This window comes from Eubalaena glacialis, chromosome 4, assembly GCF_028564815.1.
Source record: "Eubalaena glacialis isolate mEubGla1 chromosome 4, mEubGla1.1.hap2.+ XY, whole genome shotgun sequence".
Lineage (NCBI taxonomy): Eukaryota > Metazoa > Chordata > Mammalia > Artiodactyla > Balaenidae > Eubalaena > Eubalaena glacialis.
The window spans coordinates 52689198-52714129 of NC_083719.1; the positions used below are offsets into that span (position 1 = coordinate 52689198).

At 35.7% G+C, this 24932-nt stretch overlaps 1 protein-coding gene across 4 annotated transcripts in view; it reads left to right on the top strand.

Annotated features, from left to right (window-relative positions):
* The window catches only part of SREK1 (splicing regulatory glutamic acid and lysine rich protein 1), a 58422-nt gene extending 35083 nt beyond the window's left edge, over window positions 1-23339 (top strand). For 3 of the 4 annotated variants that reach the window (XM_061189310.1, XM_061189312.1, XM_061189314.1), the window contains 5 exons: window positions 4421-4540; window positions 4912-5292; window positions 9190-9285; window positions 21590-21734; window positions 22837-23339. In XM_061189310.1, coding sequence (XP_061045293.1) covers window positions 4421-4540; window positions 4912-5292; window positions 9190-9285; window positions 21590-21734; window positions 22837-22986 — 892 coding nt within the window. In that variant the 3' untranslated portion in view covers window positions 22987-23339. The remainder of the gene's footprint in view (window positions 1-4420; window positions 4541-4911; window positions 5293-9189; window positions 9286-21589; window positions 21735-22836) is intronic. The other variant, XM_061189311.1, reaches the window with a different exon arrangement.
* The last annotated feature ends 1593 nt before the right edge of the window (window positions 23340-24932 follow it).

A 24932-nucleotide genomic window follows, 5' to 3' on the forward strand; every position in this document is an offset into this window, starting at 1 on the left:
ACCATCTTGATTGGAAGTAACCTAAGAGTCATGTTTAAAATAAGTTTTATTGTCTTCTTTAAGATGTGGAGGGGGCTGTTACTGAAATGTGAACATGTATGCAGTGGATCCTAATTGCATGTTACATGTGCATACGTACGCATACTCTCTAAAGAGAAGAGGCAGAGAAAAGTGTGTGTGCGTGCGAGCGTGCATGTTTGTTGGGAGTATTAGAGAAGGAGGAGGATTTGAGGGGAGGGAAAAAAGGAACCAGTATGCTCTGTGTTGAACCTCACTAGCAAGCTCAGTTTAGTCTTGCTTTTCTGTGCTAATCAAGGAGATTGAGGCAATGAGATAGGAAAATATGATATTCTTTTTTTAAATTTATTTTTTATTGAAGTATACTTGAATTACAATGTTGTATAGCAGAGTGACTCAGTTATACATACATATATGTTCTTTTTCATATTCTTTTCCATTATGGTTTATCACAGGATACTGAATGTAGTTCCCTGTGCTATACAGTAGGACCTTGTTGTTTATCCATTCTATGTGTACCGCTTTGCATCTGCTAATCCCAAACTCTCACGTCTCCCCTCTCCCATCCCCCTCCCCCTTGGCAACCAGCAGTCTATTCTCTGTCCCTGATGTTATTTCTGTTTCATAGATAGGTTCATTTGTATCATATTTTAGATTCCACATGTGATATCATATGGTATTTGTCTTCTCTTTCTGACTGACTTCACTTAGTATGATAATCCCTAGTTGCAGATATTCTTAATTAGACTCTAGCAAACTATACTTTCAGCTCTCTACTGGTGTATACTTCTCTACTATTAGCTTGCAGAATTCCTTTTGGAATATGGTTTTAATCTCTGTCTCTATCCAAGGCCTTACAGTAAGGCAAATTCATGTCCAAGAGAAGGAAGTTGTTTTCATGTACAAGGAATAAGACAGTGTAGCAAAGCCAGAATTGGAGAAGGAAAGTGGTATAGAATCAGTGGTACTAGATTATGGATATTTCTATAGGTCAACAGGGTGGTGAAGGTAAAGGAGATCAAGAAAATACAGAATTGAGCTGAAGAGTAATAACTTTTCTGAGGAAGAAAAAGAGCAATGACTTAAATCTTACTTTGTGTTATAAGAGCCATGCTCCAAATCTAATACCTTAGTGGTTTTCTAAGGCTGGAAAAAAAGCAAAATTTGATTATTAATATCATTTTTTCCTTGATAATTTCTGTGAAGCTTTCTCTGTTGGGACAAATAATTTAACTAAGGTTTTTACTCTTATCGTTTTCAGTATATTGGGATATTTTCCCTTTCCAAGGGTTAGTGGAGGAAGGGTTATTCTGTCTAAAATGAAATTTGTTAATTATTCTTATTCATGGGAGTGATTTCATGGAGGTCTGTCTAATTACGTAGCATTAGAAGTTAATTGTTCTTGGCTGGTGCGCACACCCAAACACGCACATACACACAGGCACACCTCGTTTTATTTTACTCTGCTTTATTGTGCTTCACAGATATTGTGGTTTTTTAACAAATTGAAAGTTTGTGGCAGCACTGCATTGTCAGATGACGATTAGCATTTTTTAGCAAGAAAGTATTTTTAATTAAGGTATATACATTTTTTTTTTTTAAGACATAATGCTGTTGCACACTTAATACACTACAGTATAGAGTAAATATAAATTGTATATGCACTGGGAAGCCAGAAAATTCCTGACTCGCTTTATTGTGATATTCCCTTTGTTGCGGTAGTCTGGAACCAAACCCACAATAACTCTGAGGTATGCCTGTATATCTTTTTTGTCAGCATATACTGTTTTTATACATGGTGTATATAAACACAAGAAGCCTTTACTAAGGTCATAAAGAGATAAAAAAGAGGATGAGTTTTGTTGAAAAGAAAAGAAATTCCTCACCCCAAAACATTTGACTTGTGGAACTCCCTCCCCCTCTCCACCGGTAGGGGATGGCAAGCATTTCTCGGTTTCCCCTCCCCTTCTAGTGGGATTGGATACCCTCAGCTCTGGCTCTGACCCACTAGACCTAGCAGGAGTGTGGGTTGCAGGAGCCCTTGTTCTTGAAGCCCCACCTTCTTCTACCTTCTTAGTGTTCTGATACTTCTAGAACTTTCCTCCGACTCTTTCCCTGTTCCTCCTTCTTTCTGTAGGAGGGAGGAAATAGTTATTTGTTACTATGACCTTGGCTAGAACTGGGAAGATGTGTTTCCACTCTGTCCAAATTTTTATGTGTTTTTTTCATAGGGACAGTGCTAGAAAAGGTGGGTAGTACTCTATTATATTTTAAAGTTAAGTAACCTTTACAGACCAGCATAGGAACTATAAGACATTTTATAATGTTTTAATGGGAAACAACTGATTTACAAATGAACTTTGATGCAACATAATGGTAAGTTGCCCTTTATTTACAATTTAACTTATAAATGCAGTTTTGTACATCATGTTAAAATGACAGCTAATGATAGCTCAAATCTTTATCTTTGGTTGGATTAGATTTGCTCTTGACTTGAAGCTTTTAGCTTTCCTAATTGAAAACTTGTAGGCAACTAGTGGGTGAGACAGACATGAAATATTTAATGTCAAAATTGAAATATAATAATTACTCTTGAGCAGTGACTTTCAAACTCTGAGGACCCACAGGATAAGGTGGGAAGCCAAGTGGTCAGTGCTTTTTTATTATTAACTTTTATTTGTTATGGCTATGGTTAATTTTCTTAAAGGAGTTTATTTAATTAAGATTGGAAAGTGCTATTTGAAGAAAACAAAATTACTATTTATTTTTTTTAACAAGGTTAACTAGAATAGAAATCTTAAGACTTATTAAGTACATAGAAGCAAAGGCCCTTTAAAACATTATGACCCTCATGTGGATGTCTGTAAATGGACTAAAAATGTTATAAGTTTTTAAGTTTTCCCCTAATAGCTACTACTTGACCCTTGTGTCTCTTAGGTTATTAGTGATAAAGGTTTCAACAAACTACGAATTATCTTCGTATATTAAAAATGAAGTATGAAGATAAGTGTATAATAGATGAGTGGTTCAGTTGAAAATTAGCTGTTGGAAAACAAATTTTAACTAACTGAAAAATGTGTTTTAAGAACAAGATCATTACTTAATTGAGGATTGTCTGGAGACTTTTCTAGTTTCATGGCATAGCACAAGCATTTAACTATATGTATTTCTTTTATAGATATTTGTTTTAACTTAATTCATGAAGATATTACTATCAAGATGAGTTTTAATTATATAAGGCATACTTGTAGACGTTCATTTGACCCCTTGGAATAAATAGAGATATAATTTAAAGTTTTCATTTATGTTAATTGTTAATAATGATGATGATGCAGATATTGAGATAGGATTTTTAATCATTTACTCTGCACTCGAAACTGTTAGGCAGCTTTCCATATATCATCTGTTTTAATTCTCATGACAGTTCTAGGAGGTATAGGTATGATTCTTACTCCAGTTTTTAGATGAAGAATCTCAGGCTTAGAGAGGTTAAGTGATTAGCCAGAGTTCTCACAGTTATTATGTGGCAGAACTGAGTGTCAGAGCCAGAGTGTTTAACTCCGAAGCCGGTGAGTCTCAGCACTTTGTTGTTTAAGTTGTATGCCTTCAATTTGGTTACATTTAAATAAATAGTTCCTAGGATACCTCATTATGAAAAATGTCACATTATATAAGCTATTATTTCAGTTGGGAAAGGAGCCTAGAGAATTTCAGAATTGGAATAACAGTTATTTTTCCTCCAAGAATTCCAGTAATAAAGGTTTCTTTTAATAGCTTTGTTTATGTAATAAAATCAAGGCTTTGCAAATTCAACATTTGATTATATTTAGCTTTAACTCATGAGTAAGATGTTTGGTTTCCTGTCACACTAGCACCATCATTAGTACTGTGCTTCCCTATGCATTCTTCTTAATATGTGTTATGACAAATAGCACACAGTCATTTATAGAAACCATTGAACCATATAACCACTACTCCCTGTCAAAGATAAGTTATAGCCACAAGCAGTAATATTACATGCAAGTCAAGAGTTAAAGACAATTTTTGGTATGAAAACTTGGACCATGGGAGAAGTTGTCTGTTCTAATTGAGGCATGTAATATTTAGCAAAAGAAAGCCACACCTGAAACTGTCAGCTTAAGTCTGACATAGGAAATACCTTAAATTCTTTTTCTGTTTCTGTCTTTGTGTTCTGGACAGTGAACTGTCTGGTGAAGTTTCCAATAAATAAATTTATGTCAGATAATCTAATTTTGAAGCATTATGTAATAGAGAATTTTAAAATATTGATAAATACTGTCAGGATTGGTTTTAAAACTCTCTTATTTGAAAGATCTTAAATATTTATAAATTGAAATTCTGAGAATATGTTTTGATATTCTAACAATTTGTTTTTCTTTAGGAGTAGATCCCATAATAGATCACGTTCAAGACAAAAAGATAGACGTAGATCTAAGAGCCCTCATAAAAAACGCTCTAAATCAAGGGAGAGGCGGAAGTCAAGGAGTCGTTCGCGTTCACGGTGAGTTTTTTGGAAATTAAGGGTAGTTTTCTCATGACCTCATTTGTTAAAAATCTGTTGTGGTTTAAATTTTTAATGAAAGAAATTAAACTTTTTTCTGATTGTTTCAGTAATGATTTAATATTGATTGTCATTGATTTGAATCTGATGGTTAGTATGACTCATGAAATTTCCAGACTAAATTGAGCCTGATAATTGTTTCATTTAGCAGCTTCATGTATACATAAATTATTTAGAAATTTATATGTAATGTCTTACAGCTATTATACATTATTTTGTGTTGATAATTGTTGAGGAAAGAGAATGAGGTCCTTGTTGGGGAGTAGAATTATTTTAGTTGTGAATTTATTTATTTACTTTTGTTTTTAAAGGGACAAAAGAAAAGACAACCGAGAAAAAATCAAGGAAAAGGAAAGAGTGAAAGAAAAAGATAGAGAAAAGGAAAGGGAAAAAGAGAGAGACAGGGAAAAAGAACGTGAAAAAGAAAAGGAACGGGGTAAAAACAAAGATAAAGACCGGGATAAAGAACGGGAAAAGGACCGAGATAAAGACAAGGAGAAGGACAGAGAGAGAGAGCGGGAAAAAGAGCATGAAAAGGAACGAGACAAAGAGAAGGAGAAGGAACAGGACAAAGAAAAGGAACGAGAAAAGGACAGATCCAAAGAGATAGATGAGAAAAGAAAGAAGGATAAAAAGTCCAGAACACCACCCAGAAGTTACAATGCATCAAGAAGATCTCGTAGTTCCAGCAGGTTTGATAATGCTTAAAGTTTTTACCAAAGGGCTTACTGATGACAAATGAAAACATAAATTTTAACTGGGGGAAAAGATAATTGTGCACAAGTGGAATCAGTACAATAATATCAGTACATTTCCCTCTGATAGCAGAGTAAACGTTTCTCTAGCAGAGGGATTGCTACAGTATTGAATCTATGAGGAGGAAGAGAGAATATTGGCCAGAATTACTTGAAAAGTTAACTGTCCTTTGTAATCCACTATTTTAACCTGGCAGTGGTGTCAGTGGCTGCTGTTGCTGCTGCTTATTATCTTCTTGGAGGGTGGGATGGCAGGGGCAAGTTTTTTGTTTTTGTTTTTTTTATGTAGAGAAATTGACTTCTTAGGCGTCTATATTTCTTTGGAATGATGTGGTAAATTTTAATATATAAAATTATTTCTAAAGTTACAGTATTAGTCCTTTTCGTCATCTAAGTTCATTTTTACTGCTCTACTTTGTTGAATATATGACGTTTAAATTTTGGTTTTCATTTATTAATTTGTTGTTAAGTATTTGCTTTTTTCTTAGGACTGTTTATTAATAGGTACACTGCCACCAGGTGGCAGGAGGTTGCCATAGTAACATCAGCAAAATGAGGACCTTCCTTAATTCAAGATTATCTCAACCTACATCCATTGCTCCAGATGATGTTGTGACTATAAATAAATGGAAGTTCCCAAGTTGTGTTAAACTATATCTTAAAAATACTTTAAAAATATATTTTTCAAGTTTTAAAGATATTTTAAAATGGTTTTTCATAGAACATAATTTCTGAGACAATGGACTATATATTTTGTAATTTTTTAACTTGTGTTTTAACAGCTTATTCTTAATACTAGTCTTTGGCTAGTTAATAGAAGATAATTGCAAGCATTTATTGAGTGCTTTACCATATGGCAGATTTTATGTCTCAGCAGAGTTTTTCATGACTGATCTTATTTAATCCTCACGGTAAGCCTGTGAGAAGACTGTTATCATGGTTTTAAAACATGAGGAAACCAAAGCTCAGAGGAAATTTTCCATCTGCTCTGCACTTTAGTTAGAAGTATAGTAGTATAGTAGCTCTTTCTCCTCTTTTTAGAGATTGTTTAATTGAGGACTCTAGCCAGTACTTGGTACTGGCTTTTAAAAAATGCCTCAGAATTATATAGTTGAAAGCAACAGTATATGTTAAAATGTGACTTCAAATCAGTAGGTCATTGCCATATTTCAGCACATTGAACCAAAACCTGAAGAAATTAACTCATTTGCTGTGGGTATCAGTTGAGCCTTGCAGACTGCATCTTTATTGCAGTTATTTTATTGGTTGTGTTTCACACATTCCTTTGTGTTTCTGTGATCGTTTAGACATTGCCCTTCACAACACCAAATAATATTTCGATTCCTTTTTAAAAAATTAATTAATTAATTAATTTTAATTTTTGGCTGCCTTGGGTCTCCATTGCTGCACGTGGGCTTTCTCTAGTTGTGGATAGTGGGGGCTACTCTTTGTTGCGGTGTGTGGGCTTCTCATTGTGGTGGCTTCTCTTGTTGCAGAGTATGGGCTCTAGGTGCGTGGCCTTCAGTAGTTTTGGCACCACGGGCTTCAGTAGTTGTGGCATGTGGTCTCTAGAGTGCAGGCTCAGTAGTTGTGGCACATAGGCGTAGTTGCCCTGCAGCATCTTTCCGGACCAGGGATCGAACCCGTGTCCCCTGCATTGGCAGGCGGATTCTTAACCGCTGCGCCACCAGGGAAGTCCCCTCAATTCCTTTTAAATTCAGTTGAATTTACTTTTTCTGATGACTTTGAAATGTTTATAATTTTTTCATGGGTCATTTTAAGTCGCTTGATATTTAAGAAAGTGTAGATGTTCACATTCAGTTCTTAGTTCTTAGATACCTCTGGGGCCTGGAGAATAAATGCTGACTAATGTTAGTTCCTAAAGGTTCAGCAGTTTGGAATGTTTCATGCTTTCAGAAGAGCTTGCTGAAGAGTTACCATTTTTTACCTTGTAGCATTTTTCTTCCTTTCAGGTGCTCTGATTTGTTTAGTGAATGGGAAACCTCTTAACTGCCCAGAATAATAGTCTACTTAATGTTTTTATTTCCAACATTGTCTTCTGACCTACATTTTTAAGGAAAATTTTTGATATTTAAAAACTTTTAATGCTTGGAATTACAATTAATAAGGATGAGACCACCAAAGGGAAGGAGAACATATTTACTGAGCACCTGCTGTGCACCAGACACTAGGCTTGGTACTTCACAGGTATTATCCTGATCCTCATAACAAAACTACAAGGCCTGAGTTATTATCTCCATTTTTCAATTGGAAAAACTGAGTCTCAGATAAAGTAATATGACCCCAGTCGTGCAGTTGGTAAGATGTGGAACTAAAATTTAAATGTAAGCCTAATCAACTCCCAATTCTGCATACTAGAGCTGACAGCTTCTTTCTCGACAAACTGACATTCTAGCTTCCTGTCTGTCCAGCCTTAGCTCTCATTATCACTAACTGGTAATTATTAGATGTCCACCTGTACATAGTGCTTCCTGAACATACAGGTAAAGAGTTACACTGATGAAGATGGAGCCATTTTGTGTAAACTTAAAGTCTGGAATACACTGATATTCTCATGCTATGAAAAAAGTACTTCTGGTTCTTGTGTGGGGTAGGGAGGTGCTGTTACAGAATGGCATTGATTAAATGGAATAACGTCATCTAATTTCCATATTAGGAAGTATAATTTGGGGGTGACTTGGAAATAAAATTGGGTAACGGAGGAGAGAACCTTAGGTAGAGTTGGAATTGATTTATTTGTGTTCTCAAAGTTCTTGAGCTCTTTTGGTCGTAACATCTACTGTGTATACCACATATGTGCATTGTCTAGTTTTTTATTTTACAGATGAAAAATGTACACAAAATGTTTCATTAGCCTAGAATCAGCTTACTGAGGTGATAAGGAGAACTTGAATTCTAGAGGATTTGGTTGTTTCAGCTATGTGGCCACTAATTATCAGAGCTTCTTGTGAGATAGGTCACTGGCTACATTAATCATTTAATAAATGTACCCTTATACCTCATCACCTGAATAATAGACATCTTGAAATTCATTGTTTCTAAGTTGACCACCCTTACAAATGAAGTAGTTTATTAGAGTATGCATCATTTGGTAATGTGTTAAGCAAAATAGTTTTTAATAATAATAAAACTGTTAATCTATTTAATAATTATTTTTGACTTCATCATATTTAAATCCCAGGTTTTAAGTAATTTCCTTATATCTAAGCAACTTGTGTGCTCAATTTTAAATGAATAGAACAACAATAATGAAATGGTAGGTTAAGGGCGTAAAAGCAATTTCTCTAAAATGAATTAATGTTTAGAGATATTCTACATACTTGGGTTTAAAAAGTTCACATTTTGCAAGCCCGTTTACCTTTCACTTCTTGAAAAGGGCCTGTTACCTTGTTAAAAAATAATCCACGGTGGGGCAGCAAGGAGCTAGATGCATGACAAAGGACCTGATAAGCAACACATGCTTTAGGTGCTGAGGAAGAACATGTTTGACTTGAGAGAGAATATGAAACATCCATTACTATTTTTCTGCTCAAGAAATTACTGTCCAAATAAATCAGGTGAAAAGGAGGTCGTCTACCCTTTCTGATACGAAATCTTAGAAGATGTTTTCATTGGTCTGTAAAATATACAGTTCATAATTTGACCTGTACTAGAATTAGATAATAGAACATTTTCATGAAAGACATTAGTTTAAACTGGCTTGTAAAGAATACTATTCACTTGAGAGCATTAAGGACCCTTTTGATTTTGTGTATTTGAATTATCTTTTATTTAAATTACTGTTTTTTAAAATGACATATTTTTGACTTTCAGGGAAAAGCGTAGGAGGAGAAGCAGGAGTTCTTCCAGATCGCCAAGAACATCAAAAACCATAAAAAGGAAATCTTCTAGGTCTCCATCCCCTAGGAGGTAGGTTGAAAGCATGTGCTAAAACTGAGGAGGAAGCAGGGGGAAAATTTTCTCTTTTCAGTCTATTTTTTTTAACTTTATATTTTGAATGAGTAATATGTAATGTATTTACGTGGTTTAGAAATCCAGAGAGTATAAAAAGTTATATAATGATAGGTCTTAACTTCCACCCAGGTGTCCATCTACCCTGTTCCCACAAGTAATGACTTTATTAGTTTTTTTTGGTATATCCTTCCAGTTTTGTATATAGGTACAGATGAGAATATATAATTTTTATTTTCATTTTCTACAAAAGATAAAACAAAATATACACTGTTGTACAATTTGCTTTTGTCACTTAACTACCAGGAGAACTTTCTGTATTCATCAGAAAGTGCTGCTTCATTCTGTTTTACAACTTCATGGACTTCCATTATCTGGCAGTACCTGGTTTATGTAACCAGCCTGCAGTAGAATGGGTTTTCTTAATTTTCCTTTTATAAATTATATAAGTCTGTAATGAACAGCTTTGTATGTACATCATTTTGTAATGTGCAAGTATGCAGAGAAAATTTTCATAAATGGTATTTATTGTTGGGTTAGAGGGTGGGTGTGTTTGTAGTTTCGAGAGATTTCCTTCCCTGTTGTCCTTCATAAAGATTGGCAGCAGCTTGTACTTTAACCAGCTCTGTATGAGAATGCCTGTTTCCCTATAGCTACTGCAGATTGTTACCAAAGTTGTGTATTTTTGTCCATCTGATAGATGAGAAGTGGTACCAGTATATAGTAATTTCCGTTGCATTTTTCTTAAGAGTGAAGGTGGCCATCTCTTCATATATTTGAAGGCCATTTGTATTTCCTTTTCTGTGAGTTGTATACGTTGCCCATTTTTCATGGAGTCTGTTTTTGTGGGGGGTTTTTTTGGTTTATTTTTTCCTATTTCCAGGAGTTCTTTTTGTATTAGGGAGATTATTCTTTAGTGATTTGGTTTCAAGTATCATTCCTACTTTGTCATTTCTTCTTAGAAATTGTTTATGAGACTTGATTTTATAGAGATTTTTGATTTTTATATAGTTTAATTCCTCAAGTTTTTTCTTTTGTGACTTCTACATTATGAGTCTTAAAGGTAGAAAAATCTTTCCTATTCCAAGGTTATAATAAAATTCCCCCATTGCTTCTTCTTGTACGTTTATGCTTTTAATTTTTGCATTTACGTCTTTGATCCATTAGGAGTTTATCCTTGTTTGCCATATGGCACATTGATCCAATTTTATTTTATTTTTCTAAATGCTTCTTTGTTGTTCCAATATCATTATTAAAAACTCAATTTTCCTAACACTAATTTGATATATTTCCTTTGTCATATACTAAATTTTTCTGTCTGTGTTGGAGTCTATTTCTGGGGCTTCTCTGCTGTTGGATTGGTTTGACTGATGATTTGTGTACCAGTAGTGCCCCATGCTTTTAATGATTCAGATTGTATAGCATTTTTAAATATTTAGTAAGGCCCGTTCTTCCCCATACTCCTCATTGCTCTTTTTATGAGCTTTCTTGACCATTCTTGTGTGTTTATTTTTCTATTTGAACTTGAGTTAGTTGTCTAGGCTCTAGAAATAAAACCTACTGATAATTTGTATTATAGTTGCATTACATTTATTAATTAGGGAAATTGATGAATAGATTATTAAAAAATAAAGCTTTACAAAGGTAAGTCTTTCTATCCAGGAACATGGATGGCCTATTTATTCAGGCCATCCTTAGTGTTTTTTCATGAATGTTTCAGTGTTTGTTTCATACAGATTTTATGCATTTTCAGTTTATTTTTAGGTATGTTTTACTTCTTTGTTCTTGTAAATGAGGTCTTTTCTTTCATTATGTCATGTAATTGGAGATTGGGTTTGTACATAGGAAGGATATTGATTTCTGTATGTATATATTTTCATCCCACTATCTTACTGATGGGTCCTAGGTTTTCAGTTGGTTTTCTGTGGTTTTCTAGGTATAGAAGAGAAACTTTTAAAAAGCCTTCCCAGGGTAGAAGGAGCATGTTTCCCAGCAGGACTCTTTTGTTTATTTGTTTGTGGGTTATTATTTTTAGGTGAGAATAAAGGAAGGCATAGGATATTTAGGAGGTAGGCCAAATTTTTTTTTTTTTAATACTTCTCTCCTGAAAGTCAAAACTTTTCTCAGTTGTGAACTTAAAATAGACAAAAAGGTGTACTTATATTTGCAAAGTGTCACTTCCTTCCCCATTCCTTTTACTTTACTCTACATCCACCCTCTGAAAGTGATCAATTGTTTATCTTTCCTTGTGTTTCTTTTTGCAAAATTAAGCAGATACATGTATTTGAATTTCTCCTTCTTTTTTTCACAAAAGACAGCATTCACTATCACTATATACACTGTGTGTGTGTGTGTATGGTCAGTGACTATACCCAGCCCCACTTCCATCCTGAGTTTTTATTTTATTTTATTATTTAATTTAATTTTTTTAATAGATCTTTATTGGAGTATAATTGCTTCACAATACTGTGTTAGTTTCTGTTGCACAACAAAGCGAATCAGCCATATGCATACACATGTCCCAATATCCACTCCCTTTTGAGCCTCCCTCCCATCCTCCTTATCCCACTCCTCTAGGTCATTGCAAAGCACCGAGCCGATCTCCCTGTGCTATGCTGCTGCTTCCCAGCAGCCAACTATTTTACATTCGGTAGTGTATATATGTTGATGCTACTCTCACTTCGCCCCAGCTTTGCCTTCCCACCCCATGTCCTCAAGTCCATTCTCTATGTCTACCTCTTTATTCCTGCCCATCAGTACCATTTTTTTTTTTTTCTTTAGATTCCGTATATATGTGTTAGCATACGATATTTGTTTTTCTCTTTCTGACTTACTGCACTCTGTATGACAGACTCTAGGTCTATCCACCTCACTACAAATAACTCAATTTCGTTTCTTTTTATGGCTGAGTAATATTCCATGGTATATATGTGCCACATCTTCTTTAGCCATTCACCTATCGATGGACATTTAGGTTGGTTCCATGTCCTGGCTATTGTAAATAGTGCTGCAGTGAACATTGTGGTACAGGTGTCTTTTTGAATTATGGTTTTCTCAGGGTATCTGCCCAATAGTGGGATTGCTGGGTCATATGGTAGTTCTATTTTTAGTTTTTTAAGGAACCTCCATACTGTTTTCCGTAGTGGTTGTATCAATTTACATTCCCACCAACAGTGCAGGAGGGTTCCCTTTTCACCACACCCTTTCCAGCATTTATTGTTTCTAGATTTTTTGATAACGGCCATTCTGACTGGCGTGAGGTGATACCTCGTTGTAGTTTTGATTTGCATTTCTCTAATAATTAGTGATGTTGAGCAGCTTTTCATGTGCCTCTTGGCCATCTGTATGTCTTCCTTGGTGAAATGTCTATTTAGGTCTTCCGCCCATTTTTTAATTGGGTTGTTTGTTTTTTTGCTATTGAGCTCCATGAGCTGTTTGTATATTTTGGAGATTAATCCTTTGTCTGTTGTTTCATTTACAAATATTTTCTCCCATTCTGAGGGTCGTCTTGTTTATGGTTTCCTCTGCTGTGCAAAAAGCTTTTAAGTTTAATTAAATCCCATTTGTTTATTTTTGTTTTTATTTCCGTTACTCTAGGAGGTGGGTCAAAAAAGATCTTGCTGTGGTTTATGTCAAAGAGTGTTTTTCCTATGTTTTCCTCTAAGAGTTTTATAGTGTCTGGTCTTACATTTAAGTCTTTGATCCATTTGGAGTTTATTTTTGTGTATGGTGTTAGGGAGTGTTCTAATTTCATTCTTTTACATGTAGCTGTCCAGTTTTCCCAGCACCACTTACTGAAGAGGCTGTCTTTTCTCCACTGTATATGTTCTTGCCTCCTTTGTCGTAAATTACGTGCCCATATGTGCGTGGGTTTATCTATGGGCATTCTATCCTGTACCATTGATCTATATTTCTGTTTTTGTGCCAGTACCATACTGTCTTGATTACTGTGGCTTTGTGGTATAGTTTGAAGTCATGGAGCCTGATTTCCACAACTCCGTTTTTCTTTCTCAAGATTGCTTTGGCTGTTTGGGGTCTTTTGTGTTTCCATACAAATTGTGAAATTTTTTGTTCTAGTTCTGTGAAAAATGCCATTGGTAGTTTGATAGGGATTGCATTGAATCTGTAGATTGCTTTGGGTAGTATAGTCATTTTCACAGTATTGATTCTTCCAGTCCAAGAACATGGTATATTTCTCCATGTGTTTGTCATCTTTGATTTCTTTCATCAGTGTTTTACAGTTTTATGAGTATAAGTCTTTTGTTTCCTTAGGCAGGTTTATTCCTAGGTATTTTATTTTTTTTGTTGCAGTGGTAAATGGGAGTGTTTCTTTAATTTCTCTTTCTGATTTTTCATTGTTGGTGTATAGGAATGCCAGAGATTTCTGTGCATTAATTTTGTATCCTGCAACCTTACCAAATTCATTGATTAGTTCTAGTAGTTTTCTGGGGGCATCTTTAGGGTTTTCTGTGTATAGTGTCATGTCATCAACAAACAGTGACAGTTTTACTTCTTCTTTTCCAATTTGTATTCCTTTTATTTCTTTTTCTTCTCTGATTGCCGTGGCTAGGACTTCCAAAACTATGTCGAATAAGAGTGGCGAGAGTGTACATCCTTGTCTTGTTCCTGATCTTAGTGGAAATGCTTTCAGTTTTTCACCATTGAGTATGATGCTTGCTGTGGGTTTGTTGTATGTGGCCTTTATTATGTTGAGGTAGGTTCCCTCTATGTCCATTTTCTGGAGAGTTTTTATCATAAATGGGTGTTGAATTTTGTCAAAAGCTTTTCCTGCATCTATTGAGATGATCATACAGTTTTTATTCCTTAATTTGTTAATGTGTATCATATTGATTGATTTGCGTATATTGAAGAATCCTTGCATCCCTGGGATAAATCCCAGTTGATCATGGTGTATGGTCCTTTTAATGTGCTGTTGGATTCTGTTTGCTAGTATTTTGTTCAGGTTTTTTGCATGTATGTTCATCAGTGATATTGGTCTATAATTTTATTTTTTTGTGATATCTTTTTCTGGTTTTGGTATCAGGGTGGTGATGGCTTTGTAGAATGAATTTGGGAGTGTTTCTCCCTCTGCAATTTTTTGGAAGAGTTTGAGAAGCATCAGTGTTAACGCTTCTCTAAGTGTTTGATAGAATTCCCCTATGAAGCCATCTGGACCGGGACTTTTGTTGGAAGATTTTTAATTACAGTTTCAATTTCATTACTTGTGATAGGTCTGTTTATATTTTCTAATATTTCCTGGTTCAGTCTTGGAAAATTGTTCCTTTCCAAGTATTTGTCCATTTCTTCTTGGTTGTCCATTTTATTGGCATACAGTTGTTTGTAGTAGTCTTTTATAATCTTTTGTATTTCTTTAGCATCATTGTGATTTCTCCTTTTTCATTTCTAATTTCATTGATTTGCATCCTCTCCTTTTTTTCTTGATGAGTCTCACTAAGGGTTTATCAATTTTGTTTATCTTCTCAAAGAACCAGCTTTTAGTTTTATTGATCTTTGCTATTGTTTTCTTCGTTTCTATTTCATTTATTTCTGCACTTTTCTTATGATTTCTTTCCTTCTACTGACTTTGGGTTTTCTTTCTTCTACTTTCTCTAGTTGTTTTAAGTATAGGGTTAGATTGTTTGAGATTTTCCTTGTTTCTTGAGGTGAGATTGTATTGCTATATACTTCCCTCTTAAAATTGCTTTTGCTGCGTCCCATAGGTTTTGGGTCGTCGTGTTTTCGTTGTCATTTGTTTCTATGTATTTTTTTATTTCTTCTTTGATTTCTTCAGTGATCTCTTGGTTATTTAGTAGCGCACTGTTTAGCCTCCATGTATTTGTGTTTTTTACAGTTTTTTTTTCCTGTAATTGATTTCCAATCTGATAGCGTTGTGGTCAGAAGAGATGCTTGGCACGATTTCAATTTTCTTAAATTTTCTGAGGCTTGATTTGTGACCCAAGATGTGATCTATCCTGGAGAATGTTCCATGTGCAATTGAGAAGAAAGTGTATTCTGCCACTTTGGGGTGGAATGTTCTATAAATATCAATTAGATCTATGTGGTTTATTGTGTCATTTAAAGCTTGTGTTTCCTCATTTATTTTCTGTTTGCATGATCTGTCCATTAGTGTAAGTGGGGTGTTGAAGTCCCCTACTGTTGTTGTGTTCCTGTCGATTTCTCCTTTCATGGTTGTTAGCATTTGCCTCATGTATTGAGGAGCTCCTCTGTTGGGTGCATAAACATTTATAATTGTTATATCTTCTTCTTGGATTGATCCTTTGATCATTATGTAGTGTCCCTCCTTATCTCTGTAATCTTTATTTTAAAGTCTATTTTATCTGATGCGAGTACTGCTACTCCAGCTTTCTTTTGATTTCCATTTGCATGGAATATCTGTTTTCATCCCTTCACTTTCATTCTGTATGTGTCCCTAGGTCTGAAGTGGGTCTCTTATAGATAACATATATACGGGTCTTGTTTTTGTATCCATTCAGCCAGTCTGTGTCTTTTGGTTAGGTCATTTAATCCATTTACATTCAAGGTTATAAACGATGTGTATGTTCCTTTTACCATTTTCTTAATTGTTTTGGATTTGTTTTTGTGGGTCTTTTTGTTCTCTTGTGTTTCCCACTTAGAGAAGTTTCTTTAGCATTTGTTGTAAAGCTGGTTTGGTGGTGCTGAATTCTCTTAGCTTTTGCTTGTCTATAAAGGTTTTAATTTCTCGGTCGAATCTGAATGAGATCCTTGCTGGGTAGAGTAATCTTGGTTGTAGGTTTTTCTGTTTCATCACTTTAAGTATATCCTGCCACTCCCTTTGGCCTGCACAGTTTCCACTGCAAAATCAGCTGATAACCTTATGGGGATTCCTTTGTATGTTATTTTTTGTTTTTCCCTTGCTGCTTTTAATATTTTTTCTTTGAATTTAATTTTTGTTAGTTTGAGTAATATGTGTCTTGGTGTGTTTTTCCTAGGGTTTATCCTGTATGGGACTCTCTGTGCTTCCTGGACTTGGGTGACTATTTCCGTTCCCATGTTAGGGAAGTTTTCCACTATAATCTCTTAAAATATTTTCTCAGACCCTTTCTTTTTTTCTTCTTCTTCTGGGACGCCTATAATTCAAATGTTGATGTGTTTAGTGTCCCAGAGGTCTCTGAGATTGTCTTCAATTCTTTTCATTCTTTTTTCTTTATTTTCCTCCTCAGCAGTTATTTCCACCATTTTGTCTTCCTGCTCACTTATTCATTCTTCTGCCTCAGTTATTCTGTTATTGATTCCTTCTGGTGTATTTTTCATTTCAGTTACTGTGTTGTTCATCTCTGTTTGTTTGTTCTTTAGTTCTTCTAGGTCTTTGTTAAACATTTCTTGTATTCTCTCAGTCCGTGCCTCCATTCTATTTCCACGATTCTGGATCATCTTTACTCTCATTACTCTGAATTCTTTTTCAGGTATATTGCCTATTTCCTCTTCATTTATGTTGTCTTGTAGGTTTTTACCTTGCTCCTTCATCTGTGACATATTTTTTTGCCGTCTCTCTTTTTTTTTTTTTTTTTTTTATGAGTGGGATTGTATTCCTGTCTTACTGGTTCTTTGGCCTGAGGCTTCCAACACTCGAGTTCGTAGGCTATTGGGTAGAGCTGGGTCTTGGTGCTGAGATGAGGAACCCCATGAGACCTTACTCTGATGAATATTCCCTGGGGTCTGAGATTCTGTTAGTGCAGTGGTTCGGACTCGGAGCTCCCACCGCAGGAGCTTTGGCCTGACTCCAGGCTCGTGGACCAAGATCCCGCAAGCTGCCTGCGGTGCCCAAAAAATAAAAATAACAAAGTAAAAAATAAAATTACATTAGGAAACTAACAGATATGTTCGGAAGAATATAAAAATAAAAATACAGATGAATCAACAACTGGAAGGTACATCAGTACCACAATAGTAAAAAAGAGGAGGAGGGAAAAGAAAAAGAAAAAAAGGTGGGGGGAGAGGTCTTGGCTGTGGAGGGCGGGACCTAAGCAAAGGCGAGGTTTGGGTGGTGGGTGGGGCCAATGCTCAGGACCCCCAGGGCTGGAAGAGGCCCTGGGGGTTGTGGGGAGCTGGGGTTTAGGCTCAAGGAACAGAAGGGGCCCAGGAGTGCCCCCCATCCCTGGTCTCAGAGGGCAGGGAACCTCACCTGGGAGCCCAGCAGGCTTCCTGGGCTCGAGTGGGCGGGGCAAACACCCTCTTCTCCTTTCCCGCCCCTCCAGTCTGGGAGGGCCCCTCCTGCCTGCCTCTCCTGATGTCCCCAGCCTCCCTCCTATGCCCCCAAGGACCCATGCGTCCTGGAGGGGGGTTTGGAGGATGGGATCGGCCTGGGAGCTCAGTAGGCTCCCTGGGCCTGAGTGGGCGTGGCAGTCGCCCTCTGCTCTTCTACCGCTGCTCCTGGAGGGCTCCTCCTCCCTGCCTCTCCTGATCTCCTGGCCTCCCTCCTATGCCCCCAGGACCCATGCAGCTTAGAGGGGGCTTTGGAGGGGAGGCACCAGCCTGGAAGCTCCACAGGCTCCGTGGCCCGAGTGGGCCAGGCGATCGCCCTCCGTTCCTCTTCTGCTCTTTCTGGAGGGTCCCTCCCCCCTGCCTCTCCTTATCTCCCCGGCCTCAGGGGTGCCGATCCTGTCTGGCCTCCTCTTCTCCTCCCCTCTCAGTCCCCCTACATCCTACTGGTTCACTTTGGGGTTCCTCCCGTCTCCTTGGGCGTCAGAGTCCCCCACCAGTGGCTGGCAGGGGCCCTCTGAGTTATTTTTTAAATTGAGAAGTAGTTTATGTAAAATAAAATTCACCCTTAGTACATTTCAGTGATTTTTAGTAATTTTCATTGCATTTTTCTTAAGAGTTCACAATTTTGTGCAACCATCGCTGCTACTTAGTTCCAGAACATTTTTTGTCACTTTGAAAGAAAGCCTGTACCCATTAGCAGTTACTCCCCATGGCTCCTTACAGCTGCTAATCTACTTACTGTCTCTGTGGATTTGCCTGTTACGGACATTTTGTATAGAGTCATATAATATGTGTGGCCTTTATTCCCCCCCCCCAATATTTATTTATTTATTTATTTATTTGGTTACACTAGGTCTTAGTTGCGGGAGGTGGGCTCCTTAATTGCGGCTCCAGGGTTCCTTAGTTGCAGCTCACCAGCTCCTTAGTTGTGGCATGCGAACTCTTAGTTGCGGCATGCATGTGGGATCTAGTTCCCTGACCAGGGATCAAACCCGGGCCCCCTGCATTGGGAGCATGGAGTCTTATCCACTGCACCACCAGGGAAGTCCCTGTGCGGTCTCTTGTATTTGACTTCTTTGACTAAATGTAACATTTTCAAGGTTCATGCATATTGTAGCATGAATCAGTACTTCATTCCTTTTTAGGGGTGAATAATATTCCACTATGGATAAAACCAGGTTTTGTTGTTTAACCATTCATTAGTTGATGGACATGTAGTATTGTTTCCATTTTTTTGCTGTTATAAATAATGCTGCTATGAACATTTGTGTACAAGTTTTGATGTGGACATGTTTTTGTTTCTATACCTAGTAGTTGTAATTGCTGAGTCATATAGTAATCCTCTCTTTATCTTCTTGAGAAACTGCCAAACTGTTTTCTGAAGTGGTTGCACTATTCTATATTCCCATCGGCAATGTACAAGTGTTCCAATTTCTCCACATGCTCACTGACACTTGTTATTGTCTGTCTCTGATGATAGCCATTCTAGTGAGTGTGTAATGGTATCTTGTTAAGGTTTTGATTTGCATTTCTCTAATGATTAGTGATGTTAGGCATCTTTTCGTGTGCTTATTGACCATTTGTGTATCTACTTTGGAGAAATGTCTATTCTAGTCTTTTGCCCATTTTGAATTAGATAATTTGGTTTTTTGTTAAGTTGTAGTTCTTTATATTCTGGTTGTTAATCCCTTACAAGATAATATGATTTCCATGTATTTTTTGCCTATACTGTGGGTTGTGTTTTCACTTTCTTTGAGTAAGTATCATTTGATGCACAAAAGTTTTTTTAATTTTGATGAATTCAGATTTATCTGTTTTTTTCCTTTCCTTGCTTTTTGCTGTCATATCCAAGAAATCATTGCCAAAACCAGTGTCATGAAGATTTTCCCCTGTGTTTTCTTCTAAGAGTTTTACAGTTTTAGTTTATATATTTAGGTCTTTGATCCATTATGAGATAATTTTTACATATGGTGTAAGGTAAGAGTCTAAAACTTCATTCTTTTGCATGCGGATATCCAGTTTTCCTAGCACCATTTGTTGAAAATCTTGTCCTTTCCCTATTGAATGGGTTTTGGCACCCTTATCAAAAATCATTTGACCATACATATGACCATATATCTCTGTCTTTTCCATTGGTCTGTAAGTCTCTCCTTATGCCAGTACTACACTGTTTTGATTACTGTAGTTTTGTAGTAAGTTTTAAAACCAGGGATTGTGTGTTTTCCAATTTTGTTGTTATTTTAAAGACTGTTTTGGCTATTTGATGTCCCTGGAGATCCTATGATTTTTAGGATGGGTTTTGCTTTTTCTGCCAACAGTGCCAGTGGGATTTAGATAGGGATTGCATTGAATTTGTGGATCACTTTGGATACTATTGTTATCTTAACTCTAAGTCTTCTGATCCAAGAACATGGGATGTTTTTCCATTTATTTATGTCTTTATTTCTTTTCAGCAAATTTTTTGCCTTTTTGGTTGAATTTATTCCTAAGAATCTCATTCTTTCTTTTTTTTTTTAAATAAATTTATTTATTTATTTTTGGCTGCTTTGGGTCTTCGTTGCTGCACGCGGGCTTTCTCTAGTTGTGGCGAGCGAGGGGTATTCTTTGTTGCGGTTTGTGAGCTTTTCATTGCGGCGGCTTCTCCTGTTGTGGAGCACGGGTTCTAGAGCTCAGGCTCAGTAGTTGTGGTGCACGGGCTTAGTTGCTCCGTGGCATGTGGGATCTTTTCAGACCAGGGCTCGAACCTGTGTCCCCTGCATTGGCAGGCGGATTCTTAACCACTGCGCCACCAGGAAGGTCCCAAGAATCTCATGCTTTTTGATGTAGTTGTTTCCTTGACTTTAAGAGTTGTATATAAAGATATACATACATAAATAATGTTGCAAATGTATTTTTCTTTGTCATTTTTCTTTTGAATATGCTAGTAGTGGTTTTTGTTTTGTTTGCTTTGCAAAAGTTTATGTAGGCATACTAATGAATCTTTTATTTTATCGTACCTGGAATTTTATTTATGGCTAAAAAAATCCCTTCACTCAAGTTAGAAAGAAATTTATTCATGTTTTCTTCTAGTACTTGTATTGTTTCGTGTAAAAAATTTAGGTGTCTAATCCATTTGGATTTATTTATTTATGTGAATGAGGTATGGACCCAGTTTTGTCTCTTTCCAAATAATAATCCAGTTGTCTCCAAGTCTTTTATTTATAAAAGATGAACTTTGCCCCAGTGATTTGAGATGCCACCCCTTTGTTTTATTGAATTTTCATAGGTACTTGGGTCTGTTTCCTAAGTGTTTTTATTTGTTCCCCTGGTCTTTGTGTTTATTTTTAAAATATTCATAATTAAGACAAAAAAGTTTAGAATTCCATATTAAGGCTAATTATTTTGAATAGAAGGTGTCTGTTATGCTTCTGATATGAAATGCATCATTTTTTTCCCGCTAATTTTAAGGATATGTAGTTTTTACAAATGGAACTTGTTCATTCCATCTTCTGCTTAACGTTTGCTCTTGAATTGGTGGTGGGACTTTTTTGTAATTGTGAATGAGAGGGGAGGGCACATGGCATAATTGGTTATTTGAAGTTCCACGTTTTTCTAGAAGTCATTCAGCCTTACCTGAGAGCCATATCTGATTCTTTATCATTTTTATTCTTTTCTGCTTATTCATTTCTTGCTTTGAAAAGATGGGTAAAAAAATATTATATATTTGGTTTTGTTTTATCCTGATTACAGTAGATAAATAAACCTTGAATGTTTCAAAACTAAGAAATTGATAATGCAGAATTGTGTTTTATGTGAACACCTGGTGGCCTCTGCGGTAATGACTTGTGTGTCTTTAAAAAATTAACTGGGTGTGGGGTGGAGTTAGGTGGGCTACAGGACTCATTTATGTTATTTGGTCCACCAGGTTACTGATATGCTTGTTTACAGTGCATTAATGTTAGGTAAGAATATTTTGTCAACAATATAGTGAGTGTTTACTTTTTTAGAAGTTAATGACATATTATTAATATTCTTATAGCAGAAATAAGAAGGATAAAAAGAGAGAAAAAGAAAGGGACCACATCAGTGAAAGAAGAGAGAGAGAACGTTCAGCCTCTACAAGAAAGAGTTGTAATGACAGAGATGGGAAGGAAAAGGTGGAGAAGAACAATACTTCACTTAAAGTAAGCAAGTCATTCAGTGTTTAGGGTTTGAATAATTAATGTTTGAGATTGTTCTTCATTATTGCATAGAGGTAATTTTATACTACCAGTGCCTTGTATGTTTTTGGTACCATTTGTTGCTATTTGTTAAATTGGTAGTTTTTTAACCTAATTTTTGAAGATAAGAACTAATTAATGTAATGTTTACTAGTGTAAACAATTGCATTCCTTATTTTAGAGAATCACAGAACGGCATACAATAAAAATTTTAACTTTGTACTGGAATATTTTTACTTGTTGCCATTTTCCTCACTATATTTGTTTTAGCAAATTTGACAGGTGATGTTATCATTGGTTTTGTAATATATACCAAAGTTAGGTTTGTTGAATTAGAATAATTAATGGAAAACCAAATTCCACCAGGTAAGGGTTTTTGTTTTGTTTTCCTTCATTTTTTTTTTGATAAAATATTTTAAGTACTTGTGAATTAGGTTAATTCCCTTATTATACTGGTAAGAATATTTGTGTTTGGAAATCAATTATGAGTTCTGAAGCTTTTATCTTACAGTTTTATTTATTCCCATACCGATAGAGGTTTATCATCATTGTCAGTAACATTGATAATATCTCCTGAGCACTTAATACATTCCAGGCACTGTTCCACATGTTCTCATTTAATTCTCCGTTAAGTTGAGAGCTGAATTTGGACTGTTCTTAAACAGTCTTTGGTAGGAGGAATAGGGATTTCCTTTTCTACATTCCCTTGTTTTTGCTTCTTTGGTATCCAGATTACAAATCTATCCTGGCATCTATGGGAACTATTTTACTTTCAGCCTATCAGTTCCACCTTTCAAGTCAGTCAGCAACGTTTGTTGAATTCTTCCCTAGAGTTTCTATTTACCTATTTTGTTCTAACTTAATCTCCATAGATTGTCCTATCTTTTATTAGAAGTACAAAGGACATATTGATACATGTTTGCATATACTATTTATATGAAAATGTAATGGGAGATAATACCCAGTTTGACTAATTCACAAAAGATAAAGTTTTAGCCAGAACTAGATGTAATAGCAGGCAACTCTTGAGAAAAATATTAAATGTATACCTAAATATTCATTGTAGGAGAAGGAGCACAATAAAGAACCAGATTCAAGTGTGGGAAAAGAAGTAGATGACAAGGACGCACCAAGGACTGAGGAAAACAAAGTACAGCAAAATGGGAATTGTCAACCAAATGAAGAAAACCTCTCTACCAAAACAGAAGCAGTATAGGACCTACAGATGCACCTCTAAACACACGCTGGAGTAGAATCCAAAGCTTTTAATTCTCTCAACAAGATGTTAAACAGTGAAGAAATCCAGTAGAGCATAAAGATATGAGCTAACAGCTTTTTTAGTTGTTAGGTGACTTTGTGGCCATCTTGTTACTGAGTAAGAAAATAAAGCATGGACGTCGTGAAAATAGCAGGTGTTACCCAAACTCCTCATCTTCTAAAAGCTGTGCATTTCCTTGGTGGCTGACACACTTGTCATGTGGTTTGTTAAGTGTTTGCCAAGAACCATTAAAATAAATGGGACATTAAAGATCTAAATTTGTACTATCCATTAAAGACTGGAGATAAGCATTGGAGGCTCTTTTAAAAAATGCTAGTAACTGATTTTGTATTGTTTTACTTTTTTTTTTAAATTTCAGTATATTACAGATTGATGATGTGCTTGAAATTGGTGCAAATATATACACACCCTTGTAAGTGCGGAGTATGTAAGAAGTTTTAACATTGACTTCACAGGATTTACAGTGATTGTGTTAAATTCTCACTGTTGTGTTTTCTTTTGCTCACTGTTTAGGACAGCAGTTTTTCTTTAAAATAGTTTTACAGATTAAAGTTGCTTAAATAAGTGGATTAAAAACCAACTGACAATGCATGCTACTGTTCTTTTTCAAAAGGAAGAACATCTGTGTTAAATACTAATAATATATTAGTATTCAGTGTTCAGAATCATTGGGTCTCCCCACAAAGTAAGCATTTCTTTTTGAACTCTCTTGACATTTCCAAGCTTATTATGAACAGTATCGCAGTGTGTGTTGTCAGTTGTAGGTGGCAAAGGTGCCATTTATAAAAAGAAAACTGGGTTTTCAAAATGGGCTATGGGAGCACAAGCTGAAGCTTTAGTGCCTTCTACAATGTGGTATACTGTTTTCTAGAATTTTATATGGACTAGTCATTCTCAATTCATATGGAATTTAGATGGATATTCCATTCCCTCCCATAGAAAAGTGTGAAAGCGGTATGTCAGAAGAGCTTCTTACTTGGTTCACCTAATATGAGAGGGAAGTCTGTTTTCAAGAATGACTTTAGAGCTTAAAACAGCAATGCAGTTTTGGGACCATCAGTTTCATACTGTGATAATTGAAAATGAAGCAGCATGTTCTTATTTTACTTAAAGCAAAACCCTTTAGTTGTCTACATTGGATGGCCTTAATTATTACCTCTCAGTCATCTTCTCATAAATGATGTGCAGAAATTGTACTTAACATATGAGTTAAGTACAATTCTCATACGAGAACATATGAGTTTGTCTTATGTGTAAGGATACGTTTACTTAAGCTTAAAATATAGGTCATCCGACATTGTTAGGCACACTTTTTGCAGAAAGTATGCAAGTAGTAAAATGACAACATTGCTAATATTTTCCCCCAGACCACAACTCATAGTTTCAGAACTCTTTTCATTGTTGTATTTCCAAAAGTTATACCTTTTAATTAGCATGTTATTAAAAAAAATCAAGTATAATTAGTTTAATGCAGTCTAATACAATCAAATTACTCAGTTGCCTTACCTCATGGGAAGAGTTACTTACAGATTTAAAAAGCTGAGTAGCACATCAGTTACTTGGTTTCAACTTGAGTTTTCTTTTAATGTTAATACTATTGAAATTTAAGTATTTGGTGGAGAATGGAAAGAATTGCCCTTATTGCAAGTAATGAGGCCTGGTTTGATTATGAAGCTGCTTAATTACTCCTCATGTGTTCAGAATTACTGTGTTTTTTTGATTTTTTTTTTCCTTTTTTTCACTGTGTACATTAAAATTTTTGAAAATGCTTTACTATGTAAAGTATAGATGGTCATTTTAATCATTCAACCACATACGGTTGGCTGGTAAACAGCTTATTTTGATATAAGAATGCTTGGGTGTATATGGAAAGATTGTGAAGG